This window comes from Haliaeetus leucocephalus, unplaced genomic scaffold, assembly GCF_000737465.1.
Source record: "Haliaeetus leucocephalus isolate CR32 unplaced genomic scaffold, Haliaeetus_leucocephalus-4.0 Scaffold848, whole genome shotgun sequence".
Lineage (NCBI taxonomy): Eukaryota > Metazoa > Chordata > Aves > Accipitriformes > Accipitridae > Haliaeetus > Haliaeetus leucocephalus.
In genome coordinates this window covers 18,205,236-18,226,810 of record NW_010973284.1, presented here as the reverse complement: position 1 = coordinate 18,226,810, position 21,575 = coordinate 18,205,236, and the positions used below count along the sequence as shown (strand labels likewise).

The 21,575-nt window shown below is 38.9% G+C and overlaps 1 protein-coding gene across 1 annotated transcript in view; it reads left to right on the top strand.

Annotated features, from left to right (window-relative positions):
- Positions 1-21,575, top strand: part of DPYD (dihydropyrimidine dehydrogenase) — a 342,314-nt gene that overhangs the window by 205,716 nt on the left and 115,023 nt on the right. Inside the window, exon 15 of the mRNA XM_010582763.1 lies at positions 20,367-20,435. Within this exon, the coding sequence (XP_010581065.1) occupies positions 20,367-20,435 (69 nt within the window). The remainder of the gene's footprint in view (positions 1-20,366; positions 20,436-21,575) is intronic.

Genomic DNA, 21,575 nt, shown 5'->3' with positions numbered 1-21,575 from the left:
TCACCTGCTTACACAAATGTCTGTTCTTCCAGTCCCATAAACATGTCTATATAGTTATACTGTCTAGTAGCTGGCCAAATATTTTGAGGTTGCATATTATCCTGAAACCTCCTTAGCATTTGCACTGGGGAGAACAAGCTTGAGAAGAGCAAGGTTTGAAAAAGGTAAAACACTCCTCTACAGAAAAATGTGAACTGAGGTGATGGACACAGTTGCCAGCTAGTCTTTCTCCACCTTCCCAAAATTGTAACTGGTGCCCTATAGATGATAAAAAAGTAAGCAAATTAATGAAGACCCTCAACATACAAATTAGTTGGGGTCTGAGCATGTGCAGGAGGTCACAGCAGTACAGATAAAGGGCTTTGAAAGGACACTTAATGAAACAAAGTAGATTGCAGGGGAAATGTCATTCCCCACAGGGCTAACAGAAGTCCATCACAAACAAGAAAATGCCTGAGAAATTTGTACTGAGAGGAAGTACTGGGATCTTGGAAGAAGATGCCAAATGGAGTATTTTTCAATATTGCTATATTAGTATACTGAAGTCTTAAAAGTAACTTTTTGGCCTCCTAACTGAACACATGCGCTGCTGCATGACTCTAAGGAATGTACATAGGATACCAGATTGTCAGCTGTGACACTGATTCTGTGATTCAGATATCAGTGTCGTGACGTGTTGAATTGAGAAACCTCTTCTGCTAGAAACACTAAGTACTCTTGGACCCCAAAACAAAGGTGAAAACTCTTGTCGTCTTAATGTTTGTTCTGTTGCTTGCAGAACGTTGCTGACAGTCTCCCTGACAGTTAATCAGCAGAGAGCAGCTTTTCAAGGCTGAAACTGTTAAAGATATATTTTTGTTCAACATTTTGTTCAGAATGTCCCAGGAACACCTGTCAGGAGTAGCCGTGCTAGAGAGCATGTGAGAACAGATCTCTGGATCTCAGGCTGATAACCAACTTCCTTGTAGCATTGGGGTTTTGTTGGTTGGTTGGTTGGTTGGTTGGTTTGTTTGTTTAAAGTTCTTGGAATGGTGTAATTAGTTTTTTGTATTACCCATTTTTTTTTCTACCATGAAATAGGGCAGCCAGTTTTGTTTGGTTTTGGGGGTTGGGGTTTTGGGGGGGGGGGGGTTGTTGTTTGTTTGTTTGTTAGTTTAAATTTAGGTAACAACCAAATTTGTTTTAATTCTACTCTGTGACGATAGGAGGAAATGGGGGGTTACAGAGCAAGAAGAATACAATTGAACAGGCATAAAGGAGTGCCTTGCTCCTGTAAATAACTTCTGGTGCATAAAAATGCAATGTTCAAAAAAATTTCCTGAAGTTATAAGATGAACAGAAATAGATTTCCAACAGTAAGAGTAGTTATTTGGATAGTTTACATGGAGAGGTTTGATTAGTTTGCCAAAGCGATCCCTGAAGTGGGGTCCTACATATCAAGCTTATTTGTAGAACCAGCTCTGGTTTTAATGGCAGGTTTTGTCTAGAGAATATGAACAACATTTGTATATTTATATAAACCTTTTCCCTCTCTAAGTCTGCACTAATAGTAGACCTTGTAATCTGATTACTGAGAGGAATTGACCAGAATATCTAAAATTGCTGTAGATCTCCTTTGAGACTTAAAATTAAGGGACATTAGGTGGAAAACTTTTTAAGATACAGAGGAATCATAGACTTCACAGCTTTACTGTGAGGAGAAGGTCAAAGTTGGCTTTCTCACTAGATGTATTAGGAATAATTTGTGTATTTTTGCAGGCATTATTACAGCTTTCACTTTTGATGGGTGTTCAGAGGTCTGTGGGATGTTGGGTAGAGTACATAGTATGTACATTTCAAGATACCAGTCACTGACTTGATTCACGTTACAAAAATTAATAGTTTGGTTTACCATTTGGGTTTCAAATTTGGAATACTTGGGAATTCAGAATAGCATTTGTAATACAGGTAATTAGGTGAGGTGAAAGGCAGAACCCTCATCTTTGTCTTTGCGGTAGTCATGTTCAGAAGAAGTGAAGATCAAATTGTCAGCCAGCTGCTCTCCATAAACACCTGCTCTTCCTAGGGCTAGCATAGATAGCTTTGCCTTTCCATCACAAAGAAATGATACTTTGTACACCGAATATCTGCTGAGGTGTGCATCCACATGATAAGTCACAGACTTCTTGACAAGCCACAGCACCTACAAACTTGTAATACAACATTTCTAAACAACCAGGTAAGGCTGTGCCCATGTGGACCTCACTTGGTACCAACAGCAACCAGTGTATTGTGGACCTGAATGGGGAGGGTACACGCCATGCGTTCTCAGGCCTATCAGAGGACCGTTGCTGGAAGCCCAGATGCTTTTCCACACAAACGGAAAAGGACAGAACACAAGGAGGGAGGGAGACACAAACTGGGCTGCCTAGAACCTTGCATACTCCATATCATGGAGGTGCCCAGCAGTGCAGAACAGCTACCTGGGTTCCTTTATCTGAATTTCGGATCCACAAATCACATTAAAAAACTCCAGAAGTTGTTATTGCTGCAGCTTAAACTTCCCAAAGCCAGCCATCATGGATGCTTGGTAGGAGGTGAAAAAACCCACACAGCAGTTGTTAAATTCACCATATGGAAGAGATCCCTTTCACTACAGAAAACTGGCAGTAGGCCTAGTGCCTTAACATCAGAGGAAATCCTAGCTGAAGAGGGAGAATGAGGTTGGAATAAGGCACTCATACTGGTTACCTTGACCTGGAACTAAACCACTTGGCCCTAGCTAGTGTGGAGTGCAAGAATGGCCAAGACTCCTCAATTTCCAGTGACTACTGTGGTGGGTAGAAGGGAAGAGACCTCGGAGCATGGAGCATATGACTACCTACCCTTTTTTTCTTCGTCCTTCACCATGAGGAAAAGGGAGGATGAAAAAGAGTACAGAAAGATGCTTCCTAGAAAAGAGAGAGGAGAGAGCTGACATGAAAGAAGAGCAGACACATCAACAACATCCCTCCGTGTATTCCAGGGAAGCTTCCACTCTCCCCGACCCTGAGGGTGTCCTCATTGCTCCTGATGCTGGTTCAGCTCTTCATGAGCTAGCAGGACACATTTTACTCTGTGCAGTCTAAGGAGGAATTCAACAAGAATTCTGATTTACACAGTGGATTTACACCAGAAGTGCCCATCCATTTCTGTAGGCACAGCAGTTTCTGTTTGCAAGAGTAAGAGAACAAAAACAGAGGCTAGTAACAGAAATGTTGATGTATTGGGTCTCTGAGATCACATTTTCTTATATGGAAGGAAGTTTTCTGGGAAAGGCTCTTCCACAAGGCATAAAAAATGCTCAAGCCTTATATGACCTGAATATTAATAGAGATGGGACTGAGCTACAAAATATGGTGCTGTAAATTTTCACTTCTTGAGGCTTAGTTATTAGTAAAAAAAAAGAGAAATTACAGGAAAATTCTAATCTCTCATCAGCATTTTTCGATAGTAGTGTTGGCTATAGCAGATCTGCTTGAGGCTTGAAAAGTAGCAGAGAACTGGCACAGGGTCAATGTAACACCTCTTTTCTGGTAGAGATCAGGGAAACTACAGACCTAAAATATTCTATCCTTGAAAGCAAATTGGTAGAAGCTGTTCTAAAAACCAGAATTAGTAAAAAGAAGAAAAAAAAAGAAAAAAATAAAGGAAAAAATAAAAAGAAACCCATTTTGTAGTATGCCGTGCCTTAAAAAAAGTTCTTTGAGTACATCAGGAGAGACTCAGCTGATAAAGTGAGCTTGGGTTTCTGAAAGTGCTTGACAGGGTCCCTCACTGAAGGATTTGAAAGAAATTAAGTTACCATAAGAAGATGTGGGATCCATAAGAAACCCACATGTATAAATAACTAGTTAAACACAGGAAACAATGTTAAGGAATAAATACTCAGTTTTCACAGTGGATAGAGAACTCCAGTAACATTCCCTAGGGATCTGTGCTGTGTTCTGTGCTATTTAAAATGTTTATTAACAATCTGGAAAAGAGAGAATTTCAGGAATGTAGACTTTACTGCTAATAGTAAGTATTGTAGGGAGATAAAGATGAGAGCTGACTATAAAGGGTTGCGAAGAATCTTGCATTACTGAGTGACTAGCCAATGAACTGCCAGATGAAATTAAATGAAGATAAATGTAGTATGCACATGGGATAAAACAGTACTAAATTTATATATACAGTGATTGATTGTAAGCTAACTGTACGAGGGTTACAGTAGAGAGGACTATGAAAATCTCAGTGTAATGCTGAATAGCACTGAAATAAAGCATATCAAACAGAATTTCTGGGAAAGGAAGAGAGAACAAAGCAAAAATCATCACTATGCCAGCATATTGATTCTTTTTTTTTTTGCACATTTTGAATACGCTGTGTGGTTCACACTTTTTTGTCTCAGCAAGGGTGCAGCTGGACTGGAACCAGAAGGGTGGTAGGTGGAAATGAGCAGTAGGAGAGACTTCACTAAGTGCCACTGTGGCTGTGGAGCTTATTCTCACAGGGCATTGCCAGTGCCAGAGGTACGTAGGGGTTAAGAAAGAACTGACTGGAAACATTATTTGGAGAAGGCTATGGAGTAGATCACCTCTGGCTCAGGGAATTCCTGTGCCACAGATTTCTTAAAAGCTGGGAGAGTTTTCTAGGGAAATATTACTGTAAGCTTGCCCTAGAGAGCTGCTGCTGGTGTGTGTCAGAGACAGGGTACCGAGCTACGTAACCTGTTCCTACGGGTTTACATTGTCAATGCACAAAGAAGAGCTGTTAGATTTGTACCCAGGATCAGAAACCCTCTCCTGCCATCCAGTCCTGTCTCAACCTTTGGACCGTTGTGCCTGTATTACATTTTGACAACCTGATTAGCATGTAGCTACGTTACTTGAACTCAAGCTGAGATGAAGATATATTTTGTACTAGTTTGAAATGATGTGCTAAGGGTTTTGTAATTCAAGTGCTGTCTTCAGTTTACTAAGACTTGAAAGGCTCTGTTTCCAGAGGGTCACCACAGATGATCCTACATATACAAACACAAGACAGTCTGCTAAAAATCTATCCAGAGACAATGTCTGTTCGTGCATGTTCAAATGATCATGCAGTATGTTTCATATCAATTGGTCCCAACCTACCACAATTCATTTCGGGTTTTTTGTTGTTGTTTTTTTTAAGAATATGGTTATTAATCTAGCAAAGAGGTGGAAACACACACTCTGGCCATCAATTTGAGGGAATTTTATTTTAAGAAAGCACATATCTTTTGCTGGAAACTGCAATTTGTAACTGAAAACAGAACAACGTGGTAAATTCAGTGAGATTTTTACAATCAATCTATGATTCAGATGTACATGTTTGTGGTAACAAATTAGGACCTTGAGGAGAAATGTGAGAAGATCTTTTGTGTTTTGCACTTGGAAACTACCACTTTGTTGAGAAACCTGTCAAACTAGTTTAGTGTAGAACTTTACTTTCTTCCTGTGCAAGTTATAAAGCCATGACTTATTTGTTTTGCTTACACAGCTAAGGTTTGACAAACAGTAAGTAGTTCAGTAAGGCAGAGGACTATTTGTACATACACTAAGAATATCCTTTTGATTTGGAGAGTGAGTTATTGATGCCTGCAAGAAAAGAACAATTTTCGCAGTTTTGTGAGGACCATGAACACATCTTTAAAACTTTAGCCTTAGGGTAAGAACTAGGAGAAAATTAAAGCAGTTTCTGAAATAATTCACCAACCATCTCCTAGAAAATAACCTAATCTGCTTGATTATTGGAAAAGACAAACTCCTTAATGGCTAGCATCAGCTGAAGCTGGTTTAGGATGTGCTTTGGCTGTTGCTGCTAAAAATTCCTGGTTTTTAAGAGATATGTGAATGGTCATTAAGCGGGAGTACTGTCAAAGGAAATGCGCTAAACATAAAGACAGTGTGATTAAAAAGATATTTCTAGAATGTAATTCTGCTGACACTGACATCAAGAGTTGCATATTTTTGTTCATCTTATTAAGGTTCGGATTTCCTTTTATTTTTCTATGCAGACTATTATTTAGAGAGAAAAGAAAAGCTCTTAAAATCCCCGACTGTTTTCTCAGTTTGATAAGTTACTGTGCACAATAGAGTGCTGCGAAATGATCTGTAAAATCTGGCTGGGTATCAGGCAGAGCATTCATTCTTTCTAGAAATGTCCTCCGTAAACTGCAACAAAGGAAATGGCATCATGTGTTAAAAAAAATCTGTACACTTAAGTTGTCCATTTCACACACACACCCCCAATCTGTGCTTAAAATAGCAATAACAACCTTGGTGCAGGGCATTTCCTGGCGATTAATAACCGGCCGGGGTTAATGGCCCTCAGCAGTGCCACGGGCCATCAACTCTTCCCAGCCAGTCATTACTCCCTGGGAAATGCCCTTTTCTGGGTAGTTATTGTTTTAATATTAGGATGTAGAAGTTGCCATTGGATGGGGAGAAAATGACCTTGTGGCAATGTTAAAAAATAACACCCCAAATGGCAAAATTTTAAAATTATCAACAGTCAATGATCCATCAAAATTAAAATCTAAAGTTTGTAAGAATGACAAAATTCTGCTAGCCTTATTACCTGTGCAAAACATTTATCCCCCAAATACTTCTCCCCAATTTCCATTTCATGTTTGTTGTAGGCAATTGGGTACATTACAAAACTTGATTTTTAAAAGGCACAGTAGCTTTGGCATTCATTTATACTGGCTGTGATATGATTTTAGTCTTTTATGAGGCACTGAGTATATGTGGTTTAGATAATTCTGCTTCTTCTCTTTTGTGGAATGTGTATTACAATAATAATAAGAAAGCAAATTTATGTCTGATGAAAGTAGTAAGTAAGTATATGCTGTTCCTGTAGCCCATATTCTGCACTTAATTTCTGTGATGTGGTGTACATTTTAGGCATTCTGCTAGAGCTCTAATGAAGAACAACATGAAGGCTAGGTCTATATTTAAAAGTCTTGTTCACATACTTATGTAGGGTAGAATACTAAAAATAAAATTGCATCTAACTGCTGTCCTGGCAGAACCCTAGTGTGGATGCAGTTATACCATCAAACTGTTTATTTTTGTTCAGGAGCAAAGAGTTTACTTTACTGATATGAACTGTGTCGATAGTAGGAGAGCTGGCTCTATGCAGACATGTTCTAGCTTAGACAAGAAAGGCAGAGGCACATGCTTGAATCTATCACAATTGGAGCCAGCTTTTCAGTCTGATTGACAGCAGCTGGACTATATCCCAGCCTCCTGTGCTTTCTGGGGAGGGGGACTGTGGAAAGATCTCAAATTCAGAACGAAATGTGGGAATAGAGGGTTCCAAGATGTTTTTTTTTTCCTTATCGGCTCAGAGGAACATGTAGATTAGCAGAATTCTTAGTGGGCTCTGAACTGATCTTAATCTACACCCTCAACAATGCTGATAGCTTCTGAACTTTTTATGCTCATGGAGTTTAAGAACTATGATCATAAACGTTTACATGGTCTTCTTCGCCAGACTTCTCATATCTGTCACATTTCCACATTCTAGATCTCAGTTCACCCTGTTTTTCTATTTTAATTCCTTTTTTATGTTCTAGTTGAAACTAATGAACTGTACTTGCTATTAAGGTTAAGTAGCAACTGCTAAACATGCAAAATCAGGTGGCCAGCAGGACCCAAAAAGCAAACTCTTTCTCTCTTCGTACTGTATTAGTCTGATATACTTTTATGTGAACACAGACATGCCAACAAATTACTATGGGATAGCAAATTATTGTGTGTCAGTATGGTAAACTACCCATGTGCATATTTGTAACTTGCAGCAACTACAAGCTAATTCCAGTTAAAATGAATTTCTTTAATTTTGGACGCAGCAAGCTGGACTTACCTTGTATTTTATGGGTTTTGAAAGACCACTGAAGCAGTCGATTGCTGCAGGTGTGCTGATGGCTTGTAACTCATAAATCAGCAGTAACTTGTTTGTGCATCTAAACCTTGTGTGCATATCTAGTGGAGATGGTATATTCTTTTAATTGTTGAAGGAAAAATGTGACAGTAAGTACTTATTTTCTGAACACTTAAACCCAAATAAATATTTTAAAGTCTTCTTTCAAGGAGACCTAAATACATCCTTTGTTATGAGCCACATAAATTAAATGTAAACTCTAAGAAAACAACAGTAGTTTTCTATCCTATTTTCTGCTGCTGCACCTCTCAGTTCACAACTCCCAGGAAGAATGCTTTTTCTCTGCTTTGTTTTTACATCTTTCTCATATTTTTTAAGCTCAGGCTTCCTAATCTGTTTCAAGTTTCATTTTTCTTTTAATTCTGTTTAACATTTTTGTTATAGAATTGTAGTTATGTTGATTGTTTCTGTCTACACATAACAGCTAGTTAAGGTCTTAGGTTTGGCAAAAAATTATATTGAAGCTCTATTCCTACATTTCAGGGTAACATTTCTAAAAATCTGTGGCACTTTTCTTGCAGTGTAAGAATCTGATAGGCTTATTCTTAGCCACACCACTCTTGGCCACCTAGCCATATATGGGAGATATACCTCCATATTAAAATCTGAATACACTTGCAGAATATTTCATTTCAGTTAACTGCAGCTCAGGTGAGAGTACCTAGAGGTTGTGTGAATTTTATAGGTACCCCAAATTCTTACCTGTGAGGAGTATGTGCATCTCAAGGTAAAGGGTGGGCATTAAAAATGGATGTAAGTCACATTTGCATTCTCTTAATGTTGTACTGTTGACACCCCTCTGGTTCCTAGAAGGACTTCTGCCTCTGATTCTGCCAGAGACATCCACATTTCACCTGATTTATTTTCAGTTTATCTTTTGAGGAGCACACATAGTACTGGGTCATTGAGAAAATCTTTCTAACACTAGATGGCAATTGGTCTTACAGTGCTTTCATTTGAATGAGACTATAATCCTATAGACTATTCAATGCATTTTTGTCCGATCACACAGCAGTATGCTGAACAAGTTACATAACAATTTTATTAAACATCCAAATATTTAGTGAAAATAGTAAGGCCTCTTTCAGTTTCTCAGCATCTTCAGAGAAGCTTCCCTGAAAGATGAAGAGGTGGTTGGAACTGACAGTTGAGAAGGAAGGATTAGTCAGAAGGTAGCTGCCAACTTCCAGCCCTTAATTTTGTATCTTCTTTGCTGTTGGAGTGTAGCCAAAAAACTACTTGGGTCATCAGACATAACAGCTAGCTACTTAAGTAAATTATAATGTCTGCATGTAAAAAAATAAAGCTACCCACTCATGAGCTTTTCTGATCATATCTCAGATGGGAGCACTGAAAACCTGCCATCGTGAGGTTTGGTGCATTCACTGAATTTTTGGCCCAGCTGGGGGATACCAGGGGATAATAGGAAGGATATATGAAGAGATCAACAGAAAACATGGATTTTCATCTTCACTTCTTGAAAAGTTCTGTGCCTGAAAGAAAGTAGAGTTTCTTTCTTTGCTACGGGACTATTTTAATATAATTTTAAATTTGGAAATATTTATATAGTAAACATTTTTTCCAAATGAAAATATTTATTTATTCTTAAAAGTTTTTCTATAGTCAAGGCCAGGTTGGATTGGCCTTTGAGCAGCCTGGTCTAATGGAAGGTGTCCCTGCCCATGGCAGGTGGCTTGGAACTAGATGATCTTTTCTTCCAACCCAAACTGTTCTATGATTCTGTGATAGTCCATGAAACATGTTTCTTACTTGCCTCATCTTCTTATCTTCTCTCTTTTCCCTTTTAAAAATTCCTAAAATTTGTTATTGGCAAGAAGCTATTGAGTGTGAATTTATTGCTAATCATTTGAAAAGCACAAGAATTAATTTTGTATAAGAAATACTACTGTTGATACAGGTTTGTTGTTAAATGAGCCTAGGGCTCCCATATGGGCCTAAGAAACAGTGGTCTTCCACCAGGTCAGGAGGGCTCTCATTCTTTTGGAGACGTGAAAGCTGGGTAGGAATCAATGAATGTATGTGAGTGCATCTGGTATTTGGCTTTGTTGCAGTTGAGGTTTGTGCACGGTGTTTGAGGGAGGTGGATGACATGTAGTTGTGGAGATGGCCTTGCTGCTGGGCTGTGGGTCTGATCTGTCTCTCAACAACAACTAAGTCTTATTAAAAAGCAAAGCTGTACGAGCTCAGATAGTGGCAGAAAAAGTAGAACTGAAGACTATGTTTGCTTTGGTACATGATAAAGGGGGAGAACAAAACCTGAAGGTAGGAAAGAAGGAAGAAAAATAAACACACTGGCCCTACAGGATCACAGGAGGAGACAGTGGAGACAGCAGTGAACCAGATCTCAAAAGGGAGCAAAGATGATAGCTTGGAGATTGCACAAGAGAACAAAAGGCAAAATATGGAGATAAAAGACAGGTTTGAACAAATACCAGACTGCAGCAGGTTCCTGTGCCTGGGGAAGGCTTGATAGGCTTAATGTCAGAATTGCTAAAGATAGGCGGCTCTCTGCTTGGTGCAAGGGTATGAAGTGATCATGAAGAGAATAAGGCAAGAATACTTGTTGATGATGTGTATTTTTGCAGGGATGGTTCATAGCAAAATTCAGGTTGGCAGGAACCTCAGGAGGTGAGGTGAGCTAGGCCAACCTTCTGCTCAAAGTAAATTGGTTATGAAATCAGACCATTCAGAGAAGATTACATGGATTTGGAGAGGATGCCCAAAGCAGTGGAAACTTAAGTGTTCTTCAAAAGAATCATTCTAGTGTCTGGAGGAGAAAGGCAAAGGGATCACAAGAAAATGAAGATCAATAGATAGAACAGTTATTATTATGTTACTGTGTGCATTGTAGCTTTCTACCATCCTTTCATCCATGCTTTCGAACAGGAAAATAACCCAGAAAACCTTTTTATAAGTGATCCTCAGTGAAGTTCTGGTGGGGATGAATCCCACTGGTCCTGCTCTGGCCATTGAAAAGATTCCGTGTTCCCAGCCCTGTGAACATTTGCAGATTGTCTCCTTTCATGAGGTGTACCTGTCTCACTAATCAGGCAGGTTTTGGAGTGTGAGGAAGCTCTCCTCTCTGTGAAGTCCAATAGCCAGGCCGGACAGGAGAGAATAGCGTTAAGGGACTGATAGGTCTCCCCCATGCAGCTGGCGTGTGAAGCCCTCAGATAATTTCGTGAAGAAAGGACAAGCCTTACAGCCCGTTCCCACACACCTTAATGACCATACCCTCATCTACCAGAACAGCCTAACCTAAGAGCTGTTTGTACAAAATCAGGTAAATTATCAGTGCTTTTCAGTATATCACTATGAGGATAATGGTGCACAGAGAGAGAGTGGGTGAGTTGTGGAGGATGCAGCCAGGCTGACAAAATCACTTACTCCTCCCAAACATTGCTTTGGCACTAGCAGTGTCACATGATGAAGTAGATCATAGGTCTCTAAAGTGTAAAAGGGAGGGGTTTTTCTCCCTCTTCTCTGAGCTACATTTTTCTCCTCTACCAGCACTGATACTGCTAGTTTTCTTGAGCCTTCAAATCCAAGGAAGTGGATTAAAAGAAGCCCTGGGGGTGATGGAACAAGGGAATAGATAGGATAGACTTCTGAGGGATGCAAAGAGACAGATTTGAGCTGGGGAATTACTAGCTGACTGAATGCAGGAGTTGGGGAACTCTGACAAAGTTATTCAGGGTGCATTTTGTCTCTTTTTATTTTCTACTGAATTTGTTTTCTAAAAAGTTAAGCTGCTTTGCTGCTAAGTAGTAGGGGAAATATATCTGCATGTGTCTAGAAGCAGTCAGGGACTGGAAGGGACCTTAGGGTTCCTTTTAGTCAATGGCTGCTCATTCCCTCCATAGGAGCAGCCAACAGCCCTTGAACATATTTGTCTCCAGTTGGCTTCCCCTCTCAGAGTGGCACCCTGCAGAGAGTTGCCTGTGCTATTGTGAGAGTAACAGCAACAATTAGCGAGGTGCTCAAAGAACTGTGTTAAAAAGGACTGTGTGTATATTTGGGCAGATTATTTGATGAGAGAAAAATTTCTAAAGGTGGAGGAAAAACTCCACAAATTTGTATTGCCTTTTGCCAGCCTTGTTTTCCACATGTGGTCTTAAGAATCAATAATATGTCAGCACCCTGCTGTAAAGCTTTTGCTACAGGTCATAGCATGCATCTGAAATATTGTAGAATTAGATATATCCTTTTTCTGTTACTTCCTCCAGTATTGTATTGGCCTCCTCTGCTTTCTCTTTAGTCAGTGTGAAAAGTACAGAAATACAGCAGGGGCATGGCAGATCCACAAGGGCTTGCAGGTATTGTTTGCAAGAAGTACTGCTGAAAACTGTCTTCACTTTCCTCTTGGATTCAGCCTTTGTTAACTTGTGTCTTTTCATTCCAGTAATGCTAATTTCCATTCACCCATGTATTCGTTTTCAGTCATTACCAAAGAGGCTGAAGATTGAACTAGGATAGGTTTCCTATGCAAAATAAAATCCCCAAGATTCTATCAAATTTCCAGGGAAGTCTTCAGCCACATGGGTAATTTTCAGTGGACTTTGAAGGGTTTACCCGAAGCACTGAAATTTTTAACAGTCTATCATAAAATGGACATACTTTTTCTAATCGTGTAAAATATTTGAGTTTCCCTGAATTGTTTCATGCAAGTGCTATATTTTCTTTCATTAAACATCTGCTTTGGGGAACTCGTATTCCATGGTCCCTTTTTCACTCTTCAGGAATTACCACATCTTAATTAAAGAGTGCCCTGAAGCATGGAAGGAGGTACAGGTGCATCAGAAGGTCTCTTTTTTTTCTGTCCCTTCATTTTGCTTTCAGTTGTATTCCAGGTTGGTAGGACTCTTATTAAATGTTTTAATGGAAAGTTAGCTTTTCATTTATCCATACTTTCCATGTACATGATCTGTGCCTACACGTTTATGTGTACAAGCAGAGCCAAGGGCATGGTAGCTCAACTCCTGCCCTGATAGTGGCTGATACGATGCTGAGTCTCACATGGCAAAGGAGCAGTTAGAACACCAAGATGCTCCCTTGTTTTCCTACAGGTGCAGCCAGTCCTAAAGAACATTCTGTTTAGCTTCATGCTCCCGTCAAAGCCACAGCATTCTGCTATTTTACAAAGAAATGGGTTTGTTCATAACGCTTGGGTTTTATTTGTCTGAGGATGGTAGATCCTAACGACTCTAGGCCTTAATTTGAAGTTATAGCCCAGTGTACTCACTGACATCCATCAAATAATCTCATTAAATAGATGGAATCTCATTGATAGAAGTAGAGTCATCATATGAAAATAACTGCCTTTGAAAATAAGCGTCTCCATTTAGCCTGAGAAGAGAATCTTTGTTGTTTTCCACTCGTGCTGATTTTGTGTGTGTGGTAGGGTGAGCAAATGGTAATATTTTCAAACTCCTATCATCAGCTTCTCTAGACTTATTTGTGTGCTGATAATGTTTGTCCTGTTTTTGTGTCAATCTGTTATATCTCACTGCCACTTCACTTTGAAAAACAAACTGGAGATCTCAATATAAAGTAACAAGGTAAAGACAGGGCTTTATTTGAAAGGTTTGCTACAGAAAGACAGCTAAATAATAAACATATTAATATCCCCTACTTGTCTTATTTTCATTTATTCAAATTATCTTAAATGTAATTTAAGTGCAAGTTAAGGAGGAAAACAGTGGATGGTTAGAGATTGTTAAATTATTTACTCTTCACTCCCTGAAAAAAGAAGAGAGAAGAGAAGCAGAATTATAGGTCAGCAGTGTCAAGACATTCTGCATTGCTTGTCTTTATCATCATGCAGAATCTTTTTATTAAGGCGGCATAGGAAGAATAGATTTATGGACTGAAGATACAATGTTTAATATGTCCATATCCATCTAGATTGACAGTTGCTACCGACATGAATTTCCCAGGAGAGACAGTGTTACTGGTGTCAGTGGATGGCATCATTTACTTCAATGTTCCATTATTAAATTGATAACAAGATAATTCCTCTGCTTCTGAGAGACATGACAGGGTTTACAATTGTTAACTTTCTTATTGCATGGGATTTGATGTTCTAGGTAGTTTTTAATAAGAAGCTTATTTTTATTTCGGTTCTGCAACAAATGAAAAATTACAACAAGAAAGTACAGAAAAAGAGAAACCTGCTTGGGTCTACAAGGCATCAAAATCAGACTGGTTTCTAGAGGGTTATTTTTACAACAGTAAATCTTTGTGCTCCCGTTGCTTTTCAGTACTGCACATTTAAGTGTGTTTGTGCAGTACAGAATATTTGCTGCAGTCGTACTCTTACCTTGTGAGGTGGGTGTTAGAAATGTTCTGTACATTGGTAATTCTGGCTGGATGGTTTTGAGGATGATCATGTCATCAGCCAGTGGCTATTTGGAAAAGCAGAGGACTGCTGCACTGAGTGGCAGTAAGCCTCCGAGAATCTTTCTGCTGGCAAGATGTGGCATAGCTGTGACTTGTCCTGAACCTGATGTTGTGCAAGAGGCAGGGTTACAGAGGCAGGCTAGTGGTGCAAGTCTCGATAAGGTGGAAAATCTATATCAACCCAAAAAGTCCTGTGGTGCTGTTGTTTATTCCCTTGCTGCTCGCTCTTTGCTACTGAGACTGCATCTAAGAGCTATTGGGTAGGGCAGAATCTGGTCTATGGTCCCTATGTTTCATTCTTTCATGTGTGAAAAAAATATTTGAAGTCTATATGCAGAACGTGTGTTTTTTAGATCTTTACAAGATTGTTTATTGTGTCATTGAAATAGTTGAGGAGTGCTCAGTAAACTGTTCTTTAATATTTCATCAAGCACCAGGTGGACCACACGCTTTTGTAGCTACATGTGTGGCAGGACCTTCAGGAAATGCTCTGAGTGTGTTGGCTTGTTACCATGTGTGGGTGAGAGATGGCGTGGGTCAGGACTGAGTGCACGTACCCCTCATTCAGACAGATGGGGGATTTTAATGCTGTGAAACAATGATTCAGCTGCCAAGAAGTTCTCCTATCCTAATGTGCTTGTATAGATGTAGGTGTCTTTTCCACTGGTGAGTGATGAACTAAATATGCTATTTTTGCCATTGTTTTAGAAAGACTGTATCTTCAGTGCCAAGCTTCTTCCTAGTAAATGCTTCCTGAAGAATTTTGGTTAAAAACATTTGAGTTTGTTCAGACTAAGCAGGTTGTGTGGCAAGGCTATACTGTGTTGTTTGGGAAGAAGAAAGTTGCCTTGAAAGGAAGATTGAGGTCATTCCGTCTGACCCAAATACAAATACCTTCTGAAGTTTAGATTGATCAAGAATATTTTGTGGGTATTTGAAATCTGGTACTTAACATAGTCTTCAGTCTCTGGACTTCCTCTATCCACAGCAATTATCCTGTTCCATATCTCTGCTTCCCAAACAGGTAGCTGTTACAAAACCAGTCCTTCAGCCTTCTTGAAAGCTCCTCTTGATTTTACAGCTTTCAGGGGAACGGTCTCTTAAAGATGATGTTAAGGATCTCTTTCTATTTCTGCAAGGGCTGTGCACATCAAAAATAAAACCCTGGTGATTTTTGGAAATGTTTGAGAAAGCAGAAGGGGGTGCAGGTTGAGGCCAGCAGCAGTGTCTAAATGGAGCGTTTATGGACACTTGGTGCAGAACTGTCCTCAAGTCTGGTGCAGCAATGAGAAGGGACAGGCAGGGAAGAGAAAGCAGAAATTATACTGGTGGCTGAATTTCCTGAAGTGCAGGGAGGTTATGCACAGACCTGGAAGAATAGGTTAGGAACAGATACAGGCTATGGCCTGTGTTAGGTGACCAAAATAAATATGGTTATTACAGGCATGAGGGTAGAGGATTGTGATTCCATTGTGTCTGTTGGGAAGTTTTCTTAAATTTTCAGGGACTGACAATGTTCACATTTAAATCCATCCCCCTGAGATTTTTTTCAGACTCTCTGAGTGTACTGAAACTCCCTTATTCCCTGCAGAGCGATACAGGACAAATGGTAATTGTGTGCCTACAGTTTTACTGCTGTCTGGCTTTAAATAGATGTTCTCAGGACTGTCTGACCCAAAGTAGGCCCAGTTATTTTTTTTAATCCTTCCTTTTGTTTTGAAAACTCTTGCAGTGAATTCCATGTGTTAGGGAAGGAAGATCACTTGAAAACATACACAGTGGCAAACCTCATCCTTTTTATTTCTTTTAATGCTGTTGCATTCATGAGACATCCGCATAGAGATAATGGATGAGAAAAAAGCATTTGCAAGGGAAATAGATTCTAGTTTAAGCTTCCAGGGGATTATTATAAACAGGGAGAAAAAATATTTTAAGGATTATGAGAAGTACTTTGTCAGTGCCCTTTTAAGACGAACAACTACTAATGCATTAGTTACAGAATTGTGTGAAATGTAGCTTTTTACTAGGTGCTTTAGCTAGGGTATGTTCATCTTATAATCATGTCCTAAATGGTGCATTATACACCCTCCCTTTTCCATCTCCCCTCCCTCCAACAAAAAAAAAGTTTTATTGTAGATCTTCTTCCATGAATGATCAAGAAAATCTTGTACACAGACCAGTGTCTGATGTTACAAACATGCGTTTGTCCCTTTATAGGCATTTGGAGAAATTGTCTATCACCTTGTGTAATGTCGGGGCGTAAAGACCTTGTCTGGTGACGTCTGTCACAGCGATCATCAGGGAGGGAGTGGTGTCTGCAGGGCCGCCACACTCCTTGACGTAGGGCGGGGTAGGCAGGATCTCTCAACAACAGGCAAAATAGCAGTTTGGATGAAGAAGAAGAGGGAACAGCGTATGCCAGCTATGCTTCTGATCTGGAGTAAGGAATGGGCCAGGGATCCCACTGTGCTTCAGTCATGCACGGTTTCGCAGGCAGCCCCCACTCAAGCTATGACAAAGCTGCAATTTACTCAACCTTCATTTACCGCTTACTACACTTCAGCAGCAGTTTTATTGTAAGATCTGTCAGTAGTCTACTTTTGTAAGCCAGGCAAGCGTGGTGTGGCCTTGCACTTGTGGTTCAAACAACTGTAATTAAGCTCAGGTTGCTACTGCAGATTTCAGGAGTCAAAAGGAAGGATGCGCTCTCTGAGGATGCTCCTGGGCTGGGCCATGTGCTGGACTTTCATGAGACACAACTGTTTGGGGCTACTAAAGTTACAGGGTTGGTAATGTGGTACATGGCATTGCAGGCACCAAAGATGGGGGAAAAAAAAATAGTGAGAAGAGGCTGAGAAACTGAAATTTGATACAACTTCTGTTTATTACTTTCCAATAGAAACTCTGATCCTTATCACTTGTTATTCTTACTTCTTTCTTGCTATTCTCTTTCTAGGTAATAGGAGATAATATTCTATGTTTTCTTTATAAATTATAAATTTCTTTATAATTAGGAGTAGGATTTAGGAGTAGATTCAAACCTCAAACATCACAGATAGTGTCCCTAAATGTCCACTTACGGTATTTTTTTTTTTTTTGTCGTGGGTACTGATTCCAAATGAAAAGACCGTAGAGGGGAAGAACAGTCACTTGAGGAGGGACAGCTTTGTTAACATGGAGAGCTGGAGGACCTGTTTCTACGTAGGAATTAAGTTTAATTTCAAGTTATAAGAGAACACTGGGGAAAAGAGGAGAATAAAATCCCTACTTTCTTAAAATTTTCATTATTCCCTCTGAGATCATGGTTTTCATGTCGCAGCAGAAATGTAATTTTTGCTTTCAGTTATTTTTGTTATTGTAAACCACTGCTTCTGTCAAAAGTATGTACTTAATTTTAAATGTGAATGCTAAAACTAATCAATATTAAATAAACATGTTGTCTTAATTAACAGCTTTTTGAAACATCACAGATCTTGTTCCTCCTCTTTTGTACACTCCCAGCAGAATTTTCAAACTTCATTAATAACACTTGACATAACCTAACTCAGCTACTTGTGAATATAGTCAGCCACCTTTGTTGTTTTACAACTTTTGCTGCTGAAAAATTTGGTTTGTTTTAAAGCTGAATTGTGTAGATTTCTGATATACTTTGGATTGTGACTGCAACTGTGAAAACCCTTATCATGTTGTCAGTGTCTGAGTTGTTTGGGGTTTTTTTTGCTTTGGTTAGTTTATAAAAAGTGTGAATTTGACAAGATAGTTTCTAGCTAACTCCAGTTAGTGCATATTTTAACTAGTTTCTTACTCTAAATTTTTCTGACATATACTTTCTTAAATCAATTTTTCACAATTTGTTTGTTTAAAAATATTAGAGTCTTTTTAAAGAGATTTATGTTTATTTCTGGAGTACTCAAATTATCTTGAATATTCAAATAGAACATAGAGCAAATTCTGTTTCATAAACATTTGGCCTATAGAGCTATATAAGGTTTTTCACAATAGAAAAAAGGATGGTATAGGAGAGAGAGTCTTTTCCTCTGTCAAGAGCGTAATAAAAGCATGGCCAGTAATGATTGTGTGCGTTTAGTGAAAAGCTTGGTCTTAAATATTTATGCTGGAGGTGCGCACAGATGGGCACCTGCAGGCAAGGCAGGCACTTCGTCAAAGGCTTTCCTTCTCAAAAGACTCCCATCTTGCAAACGTCACCCAGAAAGGTGGGTGGGTGGGTAGGTAGTCTGCAGGTAGGTGGGTGGTAGATTGATAGGTACGGATTCATCACAGCAAAACAATGGAAATAATGGAAATAATGATGATGATAAGTGGTATTGTCCTTTTAAATGAATAGATTGTAATCTCACCATGTCTAATTTTCTCCATTAGCTGCCTTCCTTTTTAAAGTATGGTTCCCTCCCTTCTAAAGATACCAAATATCCTTCTTATGGAGATAATTTGGGAGTTTATAGTTTCCAACAATTGTGTGTATTGGACAATTTTTCTACATTATGCTTTTCAGTATTTTACCTTACATGAATGAGTCATTAACCCTTAGCGTTCTGGGAAAGTTCAAGAGAAGTGTTATACTGACTGGGAGTGACAGATTAAGCTCATCCCAGATATTAATACTGACAGTAAAACTTGTTTGGAAAGCAAAAAAGATTAAAACCAAATTTCATCCTACCTGTGAATCAAACGTCTTTGTGAAACTTTCATACGTTTCACGTAAGAGGGCCAAATAATCAAGAGTGTGGCCAGCTGTTTTTCTGTTCTCCTCCCCTGGAGTTTCCTTTGATGTACACAGACTGCGCTGGTACTGTGGTCATAAGTTCTGTGACTTCTTTTTCTGATTTAACCTTTTAGCTGCTGCAATATAGGTCTCTGTTACTTTTTTCCTGCAAACCTCATCCATCCACGAAGTCCTCCATGCAGGATTTCCTGGGCTGAATTCTCTGCTAATTGTACCACAAATGTATCAACTTCCGAGTTTCAGTGTCTGATGATCTTTGATGGGTCTTAAATAGAAATTAACATTGTTACTTAAACTGGACATGGACCGGAGGAGTAGTTAACATTTGCTTAATGGTAAATAGCACTGTGCAACTGGAAAGGTGTGAGTCCAGCTGCCCTCGCAGAAGAATCCTATTAAAACTTACTTTACCTAAACACTTGAACCTCAGTAAAGATATTGGAGGCAGCAGCAGCTACAGGCAGAATCTGGACCTGAAGGGTGCTCAGTGCAGTGAGGAGGAAAGGCAATACACAGAAACAGCTCTTGGGGAACTGGGGCCACAGCCAGCAAATAGGAAATAAAATATGTATTGTGGGAAAAGAAAAGCTGGGATTTCCCTGTGCCACTCTGCCTGTCCTCCTAGATTTTTCCGATATCCTACGAGTCTCCTCCCAGTTGCCTCTACACAAAACAGTCCCAGCTGCCTGTCACTGTCCTTAACTTGCATAGTATGAGATTACAGGGGGCTGGTTTTGGTGTAGCCTGCCTTCCTGAAGTCAGCTGGAATATTGTGTTCGTACGCTGCTTTGTTAAACTCTTGCATTTATGTCTTACCTACCTCTAAAGGGCCCCAAGTAACTTCTGGCATTGTATAAATAGTAAATAACTTAATTCCCCTGACCTCAGAAACAAATACCTTTGACAGTTTTCCTGGTGGGCTCTGTGTCTGTGACAGCCTTTGTTCTCACTTTATCGCATGGCAAAGAGAATGCGAAGTTCTCTATGTATTTGACTACACCTGCTGGTTTTCCTTAATGACTTAAAAAACAGGGATAAAATAGATGACTTTGTATACTACTTCTTATCCCCAGTGAAATATACAGCTATATTTCACTATACATGCTAGTAGTATATAGCTGGTAGTTCCCATATGCAGGTAGTGGTAGTTAATGTCTGGAGTCCCAGTAAAGGACTATATTACAAAATCTGTTAACATGGCTTAAAATGATTACATATATATTCTTTTCAGATTCTGATTGCCAGTATCATGTGCAGCTATAGCAGGGAGGACTGGACTGAACTTTCAAAAATGGCTGAGGTAATGGTTTCCTAAATGTATGTCTGCATTTTTTTTTATTCTCCTTAAAAACAAGAGCTGCAATAAGGAATTTCTTGAAAGAAATACATTCAAAGTGAAAAGTGAGAATTTAAAGCATGACCATTATAATTTGTTTATTCTGTGTTTTCATTAAAATGACAGAAATGTAAATTTAAAGGAAATCTGTTCCATAAAAATAGTCCCTTGGATTTTTAAGCAGTACCTGGAAAGCCTTTAGTCTTTGAATCTAGATACTTTTTATTTGCATTTTAAGCAAACTGTATATTATGACGGATGCCCTGATAAAATTTAATTCTACCTTTGAGAGCCTAACTTGATCTTACCTTGCCTACAGGCATACTAGTTTGACAGCACCAGAAGAAATTTTGAATATAAAACTCTTGAATATTTAAAGTATAAAAGGCTCATTTAATGCTATTCTAGTTTTAATACAGACTTTCAAAAATGATAGCAGAGAAAGCCAGCATATATAATAGCAGTCAGCAGGCTTCCTATAATATAAATCCGATCTCACACATATGCAAACAGACTATACACCTGAAATTTTGATTCAGTTTGAAAGAAAAAAACTATTTAAAAACATGTACCTGTGTCCACAGAGAATAGTATGGGAAATACTTGATTAAGACCGCAGTAATTTCATTCAGAAAGGTGTCTATATCTGAATGTAATAGAAAGTTGTTATTTTTAAATAAAACTGGTTTTCTCCATGTAAAGTATCTAGAGGAAATAAAAAGCATAGTTTCAGATCAATAAAGGAAGGTTTTAACAAATCTAAGCAAAGAAAAAAAATTAGCTTGTCGTTATTGCTATCATTAGCTCAGATCTAAGTGTTTTATAAGTATTATAAGTTTTTTTATATATGTTTTTGTGTATGTGTAGATATGGGTGTGGATATTCTGAATTTGTGTTTTCATACGGCTGAATGTGTGTGTTCGGACATTGTTGTTTCTTTATTCACAGTGTCCTAAGCCCTCCTATGATGTGGGAAGACAATTCTCCATTTTCTTTGGGCATTTCAAACCTATGAGGGAAAAAATAGCTTAGGGGACTTAGAGAAGTGAATTAAACATTATCAGTATTTAGCTTGGTGATCTTCAACACTAGTCCATTTTATAC